Here is a 14,148-nt window from a genome sequence, read left to right as displayed (position 1 = left end):
TTAAAATTCTTTTATTAATATGAATTATTGCTTATTGCTCAATACGATTGCTTGTTTTTGACCTTGAAAATATCGGTGTAACTAGAACACCCTTACCGAGACGCTGACCTAGTGAAATTTGCAATGTAATCAAAAGCTTATTTAATATTGTGTACAAATTATATTAGTAAAACATGAATACATAAACAAACGCACGTGAGTTAAATACCTGGAAAATAACGGGAGTAGATCATTAATAATTAAGAGTTAACAAAAAGAGGTTTAAATCTTTGTATGTAGGTATACTTAAAAAACCCTTAAAAATATACCTACATACAAAGATTTAAACCTCTTTTTGTGCTACATGCTATACAGCCAGCCACAGGAATTTATTTTCCTTGTGGATTTTAAGAGTTAACAGTCGAAGCCAGTGTTGTCATCCGTCAACTGGGCACTCTCTCTATTATTGTACTTAGAGAACGAATAAAGTAATTATGAGTATCCAGTGAGTTCGAGTTAATGAACCCTATGCATGGGGTAAGCTACCCCTAGAGTTCCACTATATGGAACTCCTGATGGAAGCAATCTAATAAACATTATATGATTATCCAACATTATTATATGGCGATCCTAGACCAGATGGAATAGAGAAGATATAAAGTGGGAGGAAAGACGTCGAACGACGAGGTACAGGAGAATGGAGTTGTAAATAGTAATTCCATCGTAAAGAACAAACGATGAAGTTGGTATGGTCAGTATGGAAGGTACACAGAAGGAATTTGAAAAGGGAGGCATAGTAGCAAGATCAACGGCAAATCTAGACGTTTAAAGTGGTAAGTTGAATGAATGAATAATATAATACACTTTTTTTTAATACGATTAGGTCACTAATTTTTAATAAGACTATAAGACCTCTACTTATATATATATATATATATATATATATATATATATATATATATATATATATATATATATATATATATATATATTTACCTCAAGATATTCATGTTATTGACATGGTTTTAGTCTATTTATTTCATTATTATTATTAATCTATTTTATTATTATCATCTTTGACTATTTTATTACTATTAGTCTATTAATGACAATTTTTATTAAGTACAATAGGTTTTATCACATTTATTTAATTTTTGTAGATTTTTTATCCAATTATTATTATTATCATACTGCGTAAGACTATCGAATTTATGTGTTCATTACGAAGTATAAGAATAACGCAAATGAAAATTCTCATGAATAAATGAGTAGCAACAAGGTTTGTTGGGAAGATTTCGTCAAGATAATTAATGAAATTACACAAGAAGTAATGAAGCAAAGCAAAAGGGTCGCGAAGAAAGACGTACCTAAAGGTAAAGAAGTTAAAGAAGAGGTGACGACACAATTAGTCGAATTATATAATAAATTTTTAAATTTAATAAGGAAAAATTGGGAGACAATAAAGGACAAACAAAGAGAGATGTGTAACAAATATTTTGGCAGAATCAGGGATAGAGTTTTGCGCTCGTGCATATACAATCGGAATGTGCATGAGAAGCAAGGTTAATATTTATAACTGCTGTGTGTGTATCGTCCTATCCTAAATATTGTATAGTAATAATAAGTATGTAGTTAACTATTAATAAACGTATTTCGTCTACGAAATGTGTTAAGTCTATGAGAAAAAATAAGGAGATCTCTCGTTCCACCTTCTGAACGTTGGCTAAATTACTCTAGCACCAACATCTAAAATATTACTTTTTTAAAACGACTTCAGGAATGGAAATCAAAACATAAAAAAATTATAAAATGCAATTTTCATTACAGTCATTTGTGGCTTGATCCCATATAAACATAATATTTAACGGTATACCAAAGGAAAACAGTTTCAGAACCTTTTACATAATTATTATTTCGATTTTGTTAGATGTCCAAATTTGGCTAATTAGATTAATTAGAAAATAAAGAGTATTGGTTAAGCAGTTTTATATTTTAGTTTCCTGTCAGTTTAGGTTTTGTTTGATGTCCAAATATGAAATTTACGGGTAATTAGATTAAGTAGAAAATACAGAAGATTGGTAAATTAGTATATATATATATATATATATATATATATATATATATATATATATATATATAATAAATATATATATATATAATAAATAAAAACTACAGTTGTAATAACTTCTTATATTTTTAAATAGTATATTAACTGTTCTTTCAGAAAGTTCATCTTAAGTAAAGCAAAAACAATACAAAATATAAAATAATATTATCACCTAATCATCGGGTAAGTCCTCGTCAGTAGCATACTCCGATTCTCTGTCATTCGTTTCTGCCGGATCCTCCTCTTCGGAGTCCTCGAACTCCCATTGCGGATGCTCTTTGATTTCTGCAGGAGCTTCTTTAACATCTAACTTGATGTCTTTCTGTTGATCAAAGCCTATGTATGAGTCAGATCGTAGACAGACAGTGAAAGTATAAACTGCTGGCCAATTGGGAGCAGTGAACTGAAAATATCAAACATTAAAATGTTAAAAAGTTGTTTTGTTTTGGATTAATGAGTTGTAAAAAATTTTAAATTATATATTAATAGTATTTTCTGCTATTTTTATTAGCGTTTTTTTCTTTTCATTAATAAAGTTGTGCATTAACTGTTTTAGCAAAAAGATAATAAACACGTTTAAAAACAAAATAAGAAAAAGTAAAAAATGTATGATAATGGAAATACGACAGTAAAGAAAGAATGTCTAACCGTAGGTTCAGGAATAAAATACGAACAAGAACATTTGCATAATTTGAAAAACTAAACTAATACTTAAAGGGAACTACTAGGAAGAAGAAACGAGAACCCACAAAAGATACCTCGCTTTATTTTCGCCCACGACCTACAGCGGCTGCTCCGTAAATTGTTGATGGTAGGCACACAGTATTTCTAGTTTGTAAAATGAGCTTTAATAAATGGTCATTGTATATCGTTTCCATTAGAAGGATATTCATACCAATTGATTTATTCCCACTATTCAAGCGTTGTATGAAATCAAATTAATTAACTTCTAAAATCTCTATCTATAGTAAGGTATAAATCTAGATATTTAGAAAGAGATTTTTAACAAGACCCAGCTGTTTTATGGTATCTAGAAAGGTCTTCGGAATAACAGCAATATTACAGAGGGTAATAAGTATGGTACTTTCCATTCTCCATTATCTACTTTTTGTATATCATTACTTGGGAATTTATTGTTGTATGAACCCTTATATTAGTAAACTTTATTAGTCCTATTCCTACTCGTGAATATCGTGGTAACGTTGTTCATTCTATTGCACTGCGAGGATAATGTTTCTGAGAATTATTGGTGAGTAGTATATCTCTTTTACACATGGTATAGTTTACACTTAATATTTTCCACATGTGTTTAGTGCTTTAAACAAATTTTTGCATTTTAGGTATAAACCCAATAACAGTTTTATCCGTTGTATGAATTCGGTTTTATTCCAATATATTTGTACGCATCATTGTCGGACATAGCCTCGATGTTTTGGTTTTTGTGGACTATCACGGGTTGTGTTCCTCTGCATGTGTTAGCAGTAGAAAAGAGACATCTCTATGGGAGAAGAAAGCATTTGACAACAGCTAAAAAAAAGAAGAAGAAAGGGAAAGATCAATGGAAAGATGGCAAGAAGAGTTGAACAACAAGGAAGATGTTGCTCAGTGGACAAAGATGCTGATCCCTAGCCTAAGGGACTGGGTAGATTGTCTGTTTTAGGGTGTATCTTCATAGGTTCAGAAAGACAGATACAGATAAATGTCTATACTGCGAATATTCCGTCATTGTTACTCACACAATGCTGGGGTGTAATAGATGTACAGTGGAGAGAAACAGAATGTATAAAGAAATAGGTATGAACCCTGTGACTGTAAGAGAGATGATCGTGAAGATGACGGGAAATACTGAGGGATAAAATAGTGTTCACAATTACATCCGAGCAGTCAATAAAAAGAAAGAAGAAAAAGAGAAACACCAACCGGGCTAACGGCAGAGATAAGATCTAATTACTATTTTAATGGGAATAAGTCGCAATTGAAGGTTAAAATATGTTTATTGACGTTTGAATTTTTGATCTTTGATCTTGCACTGATAACTTGTTAATACTCCAACAATTAATAGAAAAAAAATAGCGGTTGGTACCGAAGTACATCTAGCCTTCATCAACCTAGAAAAGGCGTATAATACAGTTCCAAGACATAAATTGTGGCAAGCTTAACAACAACTCGACATTAGTCCATACCTTTTAGGAATAATCACAGAAGTATACAGGGATCACACTACTTACCCAAAAATCGGATATAGACTATCAGAGCCAATAAAAGTAACTAAAGGACTAAAACAAGGATGCAGTATGTCACCCTTACTGTTTAATTTATATATTGAAGCAGCCCTCCAAAATTGGAAAAACCACAGCCAGGGAATGGGAATCCCCATAGGAAATGACCTACTGTTCTCCCTGAACTTTGCGGATGACCAAGTCATCCTGGCTCTAGATTCTTATGATCTAGAATTTATGATAAAGCGTCTATAGAGAGAATATTTAAAATGAGGGTTACAAGTCAGCATGAAGAAAACAGAATATTTACTTAAATATCAATTCAGATTCAAGGTTTAAAGTGTTGATAGACGAGGACGTGGAAATCAAACAAGTGGGAAATTTTAAATATTTAGGTCCACACATTGCTAAGAACGGCTTGGGAGAAACCGAAATTAAACACGAATTAATCAGGGACGTAAAATTGTAGTTTCATATTTGATAGGTTAGCCATTAGACAAGGAGATTCGCTGAGCTCATTAATATTTAATCTGATAATGGATGAAATCATAAAGAAAGTTAAAAAAAGAGGATATAGAATGGGAGAAAAGGAAATAAGGATAATATGCTACGCCGACGACGCCATAATAACAGCCGAAAATGAAGATGACCTACAAAGATTAATTAAAGAATTCGAAGATACGGCGCTCATATACAACATGGAGATCTCAACAGAGAAAACTAAAGCGATAGTGATATCAGCGGAACCGAGAAGATGTAAACTAGTCGTAAATAACAAAATAATAGAACAAGTGATGGAAACTGAATACTTGGGAATAAATCTGTCAAGCTACGGAAAAGTGGAAGAAGAAGTACAAAAACAAGTGAACATGGCAAACAGAGCCGCAGGATGTCTCAACAACACAATCTGGAGAAACAAATACCTCACAACGGAAACGAAAACCAGGATATATAAATCAACAATAAGACCGATAATGACATACACAACGGAAACAAAAGCAGATACGGCGAAAACACAAAGACTACTGGAAACAACAGAAATGAAAGTCTTACGAAAAATAACAAACCAAACTCTAAGAGACAGAGTAAGAAGTGAGGAAATACGAGCGAGATGTGGTATAGAGGACATAAACGCGTGGACCAAAAGAAGAAAAGTGGAATGGAATCAACACATCGAAAGAATGACAGAAAATAGAATAGTACGAATAGCAAGAGACAAATCGCCAAATGGAAGATCATTGGGACGACCGAGGAAAAGATGGTCAGACAACGTCAATTGAGGCTAAAAACCGAAGTAAAACAGGCATTTCGCCTATTTATAAAGTAGGAAGAAGAAGAAGTAAAATTGTAGGATGTCTGAACTCCTTATGGTGGGATCACCACATTTACAAAAGGAACAAAAAAGAATAGGGAAAGGCAGGAAAGTAAGACCCACGAATCTATAAGAAATAACATGAATGCTACAGAAATGGTCATTGACAGAATAGAAAGAAGAGGTTCAAAATGGTTTGGACATCTATTGAGAATGCCTGACAAACGTTGGCCCCAAAAACTTCACAAATGGAAGCCCCCTGGAAGAAAAAAAAGAGGTAGACCTCGACGCTCATGAAATGAAGGAATTAGAAGAGCGATGGAATCGAGAGGTTTGGAGGAGGAGCATGCCTTGGGCCGGGAGAATTCCCGGAGGAGAACGGGAATACGGCGATAGCCGTCTTCAAAATGTATTGTATTTACAAGTTAAATTAATGTCAAACGTCAATAACCTTATTTTAACCTTCAATTGTGGCTTATTCCGCATTAAAATAATAACTATAAAATGCCACAAGAAAATAGCTTCAGAACAATAGATAATATATACATAAGAGAAGGGAGTGTTCCAAAAATGTCGTCAACCTTACACCATCCCACTTTCAGAATACAGTACGTGCGACAGTCAACTGCGCACAAGTAAGAGAGGGTGGTTTTAGTTGGTAGGCAGGATAATAGATACCTCAGTCTTTGGCACTGCTATCTTTAGTACCCAAATTTTAAGGACTCAAAATGGAGGTAGCATAAAAAAATTTCAACCCCCCCCCCCAAAGACAAATTCTGGGTGCGCCACTAGAACACAGCACTTGTCTAGTTCGAAGTGCATAGTGATATAATGTGAGCGCTAAACATTTGCACTAGTGAGTGTGCATTAGTGTATGCGCATCTGCACTAGTGACTGTGTGTTAATGTATAGGCATTTGCACTAATGAGTGTGTTAGTGTATGTGCATGTGCGCTAGTGAATGCGTTAATATATGCGCATTTGCGCTAAAGTCTGTAGGTTAGTATGTGCGTTAGTGTATGCGCTTGTTCACGAGTCTGTCTTGCAATTCTATACAATGCAATACCGATTAAAACCCGTCCCCTTCTTCTGCCTGTTTCCCCCACGGTACTACCATAAGGTATTACTTCACGGGAAGGATCTAGCTATTGCTCTTCCTTCATAGTATTGAAGTCATTAATTCTCTCCTTCTAAGCGTCTCTACTTTCAGCTCGTCTCCTTTCAATGCGGTGAAATGAGGACACGCGAAGAACACGTTTTCCGCATTTTCATTGGCCCCGAGACAGGATGGGCACTCTGGAGAATCGTCATGTTTAAAGCGATAAAGATATGCTCGAAAACAGCCATGTCCTGAGAGCATCTGCGTGAGATAGTAGTTGACCTCGCCATGTTTGCGGTTCAGCCAAACATTCACCTGTGGTATAAAACGACGCGTACATCTGCCCGTTGTTGCGGAATCCCACTGTATTTGCCAACGATCAATGCTGTTTTGCCGTTCTCTTCTTCTAAGTTCAGCTGCGCACAATGTAGATGTAGTTGACTCTCTTTGGCGATAAAGGGTCTTCCTTTCTTCAGATAATACTCCAAAGGGTAGCATGCCGGCTACGAAATATATTGCATCTGCAGATACTGTGTGGAATGCGCTCCCAACTCTTAAAGCGCTCAAACGATATACTGATGCAACCTTCCTCCGTGATTCCTTTGTTTCGAGGGTGTCAGCCCAAATCGATATTCCGTATGGTAATACTGACGTGACTACTGACGACAAGAACGTCCTCCTGCTTTGTTTTGGGCCACCTACATTCGGCATTTGCCGTGACAAGGCTGCTCTTACTAGACGCTAGGACGCTTTAGCACTGCCATATTCTACTTGCGCTTCAAGCTGAGTTTGGCATCAATCAGGACTCCCAAGTACCGAAGGAATGGTTGTGATGTCATTTCATGTTCTCCAATGCTCAGTGATACGGTTTCCATCTGTTTACCACTAGTAATAAGCACTGCCTCCGTTTTGTGCTTCGCTGGTTTCAAATTAACTGTGTGCATCCACTAGTAGCTTCTCTGAAAGATGATGTCGACCTTGAGATTTATTTCCTCAATGTGCTTTGCGACGATCACCACAGCTATGTTATCGGCATATGTCATGAGCTTAGCATCTCTTGTTAATTCCAGTTTTAGCAACCCATCATACATAATATTCCACAAAAGAGGGCCTAGCACAGAGCCCTATGGTACTCCTCCAGTGATATTATATTCCTTCGGGCCAGACTTTGTCTCATACTTCAAAAGTCGATCAGTGAAGTATCCTCCTTAGGTGTGCGTGCGCGCGTGCGTGCGCGCGTGTGCATACGTGCGTGCACGGTCTCTTTTCTTTTACCAATTCCATCGATAATCGTACCTCACTGTATTCCAAATAAACATATGTACGAAAGCAAGATACAGGTGAAATTATGACATTCAACAACGGATAGAAAACAACCGAAAATATACTAGTGTGGTTGGACCCTTGAAAGAGTTTTAACAAAACATCCAAATGAAGCCATCGGTAAAAACAAAAAAATCACCAAAAATTAAATAAATGAACAATAGTGCTCGCACTCAGTTTTTCTCGTTTTTTGTTTTTTTTTCTCGTTTAGTTAGTGAAGTTTTAATGTTAAGTTATCGTAGAGTTTTCAGAACATCATAAAAACCTTCAAATTGTTTTTGTAAGTAAAAGCCCTGTTCGTATTTTACTTATCTTCTAAGATCATTTCTATTTGTCGAGAACTGAGGATGCTTTAAAAAAATAATAAAGCGAAACGTATTCTATTAAATCAATGAAGTAGTTGACGACTTTTATTTGCCAAGAATTGACCGATCAAACCTCTGCAATTCAATCAATGAATATATTTTAAATTTAATTAACGGTCGTACTTTTTGCAATTATATATATATATATATATATATATATATATATATATATATATATATATATATATATATATATATATATATATATATATTTATATATATATATATATATATATATATATATATATTTATATATATATATATATATATATTTATATATATATATATATCTATATATATATATATATATATAAGAGTAAGAAAAAAGAAGTACTTGTGACTCATTTGGAAAAAATATATAAATGTTTTGGATGGGTTGGAGTCAATAAAAGGGGCTATTGGTTAACTATTTATTATCTCGAGCTTTCAATTGTGTTTACAATTATTATCAAGAGCTGCTAAAAAAGACAAAATATCTTACAAAGTTGAACTAGAAAGAAAAAAAATTTTTGTTAACTCACCAAATAAAATTAGTTTGGTAAATAAAGTTGCTGCTAATACATCTCAAAAAGAATTAATACAAAAATGTCTAATCTAATAAATGCTTCTCTGAAATTTTAGTATAATTTTGAGAACATTTTCTTAACACAAAAACAATTGAATTTATAAATAAGTTAAAATATTTTAACTTATTTTATGCTGTGTGAAACAGGATAGCCGTTGTTTCGAAAATTTTTGTATAATATGTCTAGATTTTTTTGTAACAAATTATCATCAACAATGGACATTACCCTGTTTTTCATACCCAATACTGTATTATATTTTTGACGAGTGGTGTGGTTTGAAAAGTAATTCAGTACGGATTTTAAAATGATTGCTATTGTTCAGCAACATTTTCTAAAAATAATTTTTTTTATTACCTATTTTAATTCACAATTTGTTTCATCGAAGCTATAAGTAAATAACAATAAAACACTGAAAACTTTTGTTTTCAACACTTCCACAAAAATTATTTTAAGTTATTATCACTACAGCTGTTTCGGCTTTGTCTTTGAGTGCCTTTCTCAAGTGATCTACTTTTGATATGTGTTCACACTTCATAGTCTTTAACTGAGTAAGTTAAGGAGGGGAGAACTGTTTGCCTTAAGTTGGTCATTCAGAATTATGTCTGTATTTTTTAATTTTTTTATTGCCATAGATTCTAATAAAGATAGCTTAAGGCCTTTATTTTGAATTTGAAATTCGTCATTAAAAGAATGATTATGGTCTAGAAGGTGAAGTGCGTACATAGAGTCTGTTTTACTATAATTGAAAGCCCTTTTATCTTTTGCTATACGTTTGATAAAAATTCTACCAGTTTGACCAATGTAAGTTTTTGGGCAGTCACCACATTTAATTGCTTTTTCTTTTGGCTCTTGTTCTTAATATATTTGCCTAAGTTTTTGTTTGTTCTAAGACTGGTGTTATTCCTTTCTTTTTTATGTGTATGGCTATTTTTGTTGATATCTTGCCTGTATATGTAATCGAGCAAAAGGTACTGGGTTTTTTCTCTGGTGGTGGAGATACTAATTTCAGGGCTTTCTTATGTAGTTTTTTATTACCAATTGTTTACTGCTATTTGCTTAAAGATATTCAGTTCTATCTCGAAGTTATTTTTTGACATGGGAATTTCTATTAATCTATGTAAGATGCTATGGTAGGCAGCCAATTTATGTTGTGTAGGATGGGATGATAAAGTGTGTATAGTCGTGTCAGTATCGTGATAAAATGAATTTCCATTAAGTAACGGTCGAATCCATCACTTATAAGTAAATACTTAAATATTTATTTATGTTTTTATGTAATTGAGCCACAACTAATGGTTGTAATTGTAATGAAAATCACATTTTTAATTAACTAATATTTGACGTTTCGATTTCCACTCTGGAAATCGTTTTCAAAAAACGTTTTTTGTACAAAATGTGTATACAGATTTTTACATAAGTTGTAAAATAAACCTTTTTTGAGAACGTTTTGCGGAGTGTAAATCGAAACGTTAAATACTAGTTAATTAAAAATGTGATTTTCATCACAATCACAACCAATAATTGTGGCTTAATCACATAAAAACATATTATTTAACTTAACCATGGCGCAAGAAAGTAGTTTCAGAACCCCGCTAAATAGTTTAAGTGTTAAATACATGAGCGAGAAGCTGCCATATGGTGACCCTCCTATTATATGTCTTACATTAGTTCCTCTATTTCATTTATTGTCTGTTGGTCATATACTCCAGCCAAGGAAGAAAAAAAGGTGAAAAAATCTTATACAGATAGTTGAATTATAAATGGTATATGAGGGGTAGCTGATGAAAAATCCGTGAAGACGTACCTACAGCTGATTTTGCTTTGTTTTTTTTTAACAATCTTAACCCCTCACTCCACAAGCTGGAGTACCCCAGGGTTCAATTCTTGATCCAATACTATACACAGTCTACAATAGTGACATTATCCGCCCACAGCATAGATCGGAGACCCTTCTACTGTACGCTGATGATACTGCTCTCCTCATGTCAGGACCACATAGAGAGCGTGGATAACTGTCTGTATTCGAAAGAGCTCAAAATTATCTAGACAGAGTCATTAGGTGGTGCAATAAATGGAAGGTGACCATAAATTCCCCCAAAACACAACTAATTTTATTTAAATCTTCAAATTGTCGCGAGGTTCAAGGCCGAATAACTCTGTTAGGAGAGGACTTTATTCTCAGAAACTCGGTTTCCTATTTGGGAGTTCATTTTACTCGGACTCTCAACTGGAAAACCGACATTCAAGATACCCTTGACAGGGTGAGAAAGAGGTTTAGACTCCTGGCAGTGCTAACCGGTAAATTGGACAGGACGTCATCTAACACACTATTGCACACCTATAAACCATTCATTAGACCTATTATCGAATACAAGGCCTCTATACCTCCCTTAAACCCTACAAAATCAATGCCATCATGGCTATCAAAAGAGAAAGATTCTTAGATTCCGCATGAGGAAGGGCGTTATCCATCAGCAAAATTGTGTTTTCTCACCAGATTTTCATTGAGCCTACTTACAAGCATGTGACATGAAAAATATAAAAGTTATTATGAATGTTTATAAGCTAAAAAGTCAGCCCTTTTTCATACTAATTTTTAATAACAAATTTTAAAAAATATTGCAATTTTTTTTTAATACATCTTAAAAATGAACCCTTATACAATTGCGTTTGATTTACAGAATACAAGTGTGTATACCGAATACAGAGTGACTGTCTGGGCAAGTACAGTTGTTTGAATACTCGCTCTTCGGGATAAACAAATTTAATAACTAATACACTATTTGATTGATCTATGTGAAATTTAGCACACTTTAATAACTTATTAACTACCATAATTCTGATTACTTATATGAATTGTCATTATGCAAAAACAAAGTTATTAACATTTATAAATTACTGCAAAATTAAGGGTTTTTCGGCAAATTTCCATGTGATTTGGAAATATATCAGTCTAAATGCACTATTGTATTTTATAGTTAACATGACCAATGCTCTTCTCGGAAGATTTTTCAGTCTTAATCCTGTCATTAGGTCAAATCCAAGTGCTTTGTGGTTATTGCATTTTTCTACTTCTTGTTTTACTTGCGATGGAAGGACATGCACTATCCAGAAAGTATCTTGTTTTCATCGTTATTATTATCTGGTTGGTGTTCTTTAAAAATACCAGATAAGTATTCTGCAAACGTTAACGTTTTTTCCTGGTTTGATCTTCCTTAACTACCATCATCTTTCTTAATTGACGGGTTGCGTTTCGTAGGTCTCTTTAAGTGTTTTTGTTGCCTTCCATATAGAATGATCTTCTTTAGACAAGGTACTAATGTAGTGTCTAATTGTGGCATTGCGTGCATTATGTAGCGCTGATTTTAATTGCCTGGTTATCAGGCATCATAAAGAGGAAGTAGAATTAGCTATGAAACAGCTTAAATAGGAAAAAGGGGTGCTCAGGGAACTTAGACCAAATACCAGCAGGAATCATTTAACTAATATAGCAAAAAATTAAATGGATAACAATATTCTCTCCATTTATAGAAAAAGCATTGTCCCTCAAGAATTTTCATATCAGAACTTATAACCCTGCAAAAAAAGATAAGCGCTTGAAAGTAAGAAGACCATTGAACAATAAGCTTGTGTGCTACATTGTAAACATTTTTTTGAAAATAATCTATAAAAGAATTTAAAATATTTGTTAAGAACTTCTTTAATAGCCTCCAGTCAACAATTTCCCTAATCATGTTTTAAAAACAAACGAAATACACCTTTGTACGACTTCCTAAGTAAAAGTAAAGATAGTTCATAATGTCGTGAACCTGACGTAATCATTTAGTGACGTCAATCTACGAACGAAACAACGACATCAAGCATTGCTAAAAACATGCAGTTCTCTTCAGTGCGTTATCGTAGCGAGACAGAGATGAACTAGTTTTTGCGTTAGTGAAATAGCTCTATTTTTATTTTTTTTTTTGTAAACAATCGTTTTTTATATTTTATCATTTTTTTGGATCATTCTGAATAAAAAAGGTTAATTGTAATTTTTCTCTAAAGTTGATCGCTTTCAACTTATAAACAATTTAAAACTGAAAAAAAAACGAGAAATCATGATAAAAGGCTCAAAAACACACAATTATTTTTGAATTCACCAAACATTGTTCTATCAGTTTCTGATACTTTAGTTTGGGCTTATTTAATTTAAAAACATTATTTTTAGTTGTTTGAGGCCCTTATCACAACCTAAAAATGGATTTATACAAAAGTGTTTAATAAATTAGGACCACTTTTTGTATGAGCGACCACTTGAACATTATTCTGCGGTATTTTATGAAAGTAATTATGCAAAAAATCTCATGGGAATATTTCCCCAAGGAATTCGAGGTTTTCGTCTCGTATAAACATATTTTACTGAATTTAAAACCAAAATCCTATTATTTTCTATCATACTGTTCGGATTTAATCCAAACTGGCAACAGCGCTCGCACGTCTTACCCCTCGCTGCAGCATCGCGCGGTCCAAAATTTGACTCTGCGAAAGATTGCACAGAGAATTTCTCCCTCTTTTACGATCAACTGCCGACCCGAGAAGACACACCGCTCTTAAGTTTCAATTGCCGCACGGTGAATCATACGATCACGTGTTAACAATAATTGTAAGTGATCACTTTTCTTATACAAGCAGAGAGCAAATAAATAGTAACTGTAGTATCTATCAAACAATTTAAAGGTATACTGTTTACAATTGAAATACATTTCCTATGAGTAAGAAGTACTTTATTTAAATACACACAACAAAAAGAACCACCGCTTAATGGAAATATACCAAAAAGTCGAAGGAATAATCCGAAGTAATTATAATCAATTACTTGTACTAAGCCAAAATATTCATTCGGCTACGCTTGGACGGTGTTAGAGAACCCCTGCTCGTTATCACATACATTGATTTGTTATTTATTTATTTGTCCTCTAAATTTTTTTCAGTTCTTTAAAGGTTTATTTATAAGCCAAATTAGTGCAATGTTACATTTTTACACAGCAATTCTTATCGACAGTAAAGACCGGAAGTAGTAAATTTTATTGCATCTTTCAATGTGAGATAAAATAAAAATGCGATGACTAATTGGAATGTTTAAGATTAGAGAAACATAATATGTCATGTTTATTGGAAATACTCGACATCATTAGCACGT

At 33.5% G+C, this 14,148-nt stretch overlaps 1 protein-coding gene across 1 annotated transcript in view; it reads right to left on the bottom strand.

Annotated features, from left to right (window-relative positions):
- Positions 1 to 2,154: 2,154 nt before the first annotated feature.
- The window catches only part of Sec63 (translocation protein Sec63), a 373,264-nt gene continuing 361,270 nt past the window's right edge, over positions 2,155 to 14,148 (bottom strand). Inside the window, exon 10 of the mRNA XM_072545171.1 lies at positions 2,155 to 2,489. Coding sequence (XP_072401272.1) covers positions 2,259 to 2,489 — 231 coding nt within the window. The 3' untranslated portion in view covers positions 2,155 to 2,258. The remainder of the gene's footprint in view (positions 2,490 to 14,148) is intronic.

Source organism: Diabrotica undecimpunctata, chromosome 1 (genome assembly GCF_040954645.1).
Source record: "Diabrotica undecimpunctata isolate CICGRU chromosome 1, icDiaUnde3, whole genome shotgun sequence".
NCBI classification, from domain to species: Eukaryota; Metazoa; Arthropoda; class Insecta; order Coleoptera; family Chrysomelidae; genus Diabrotica; species Diabrotica undecimpunctata.
This window is presented reverse-complemented; position numbering and strand designations above follow the sequence as displayed.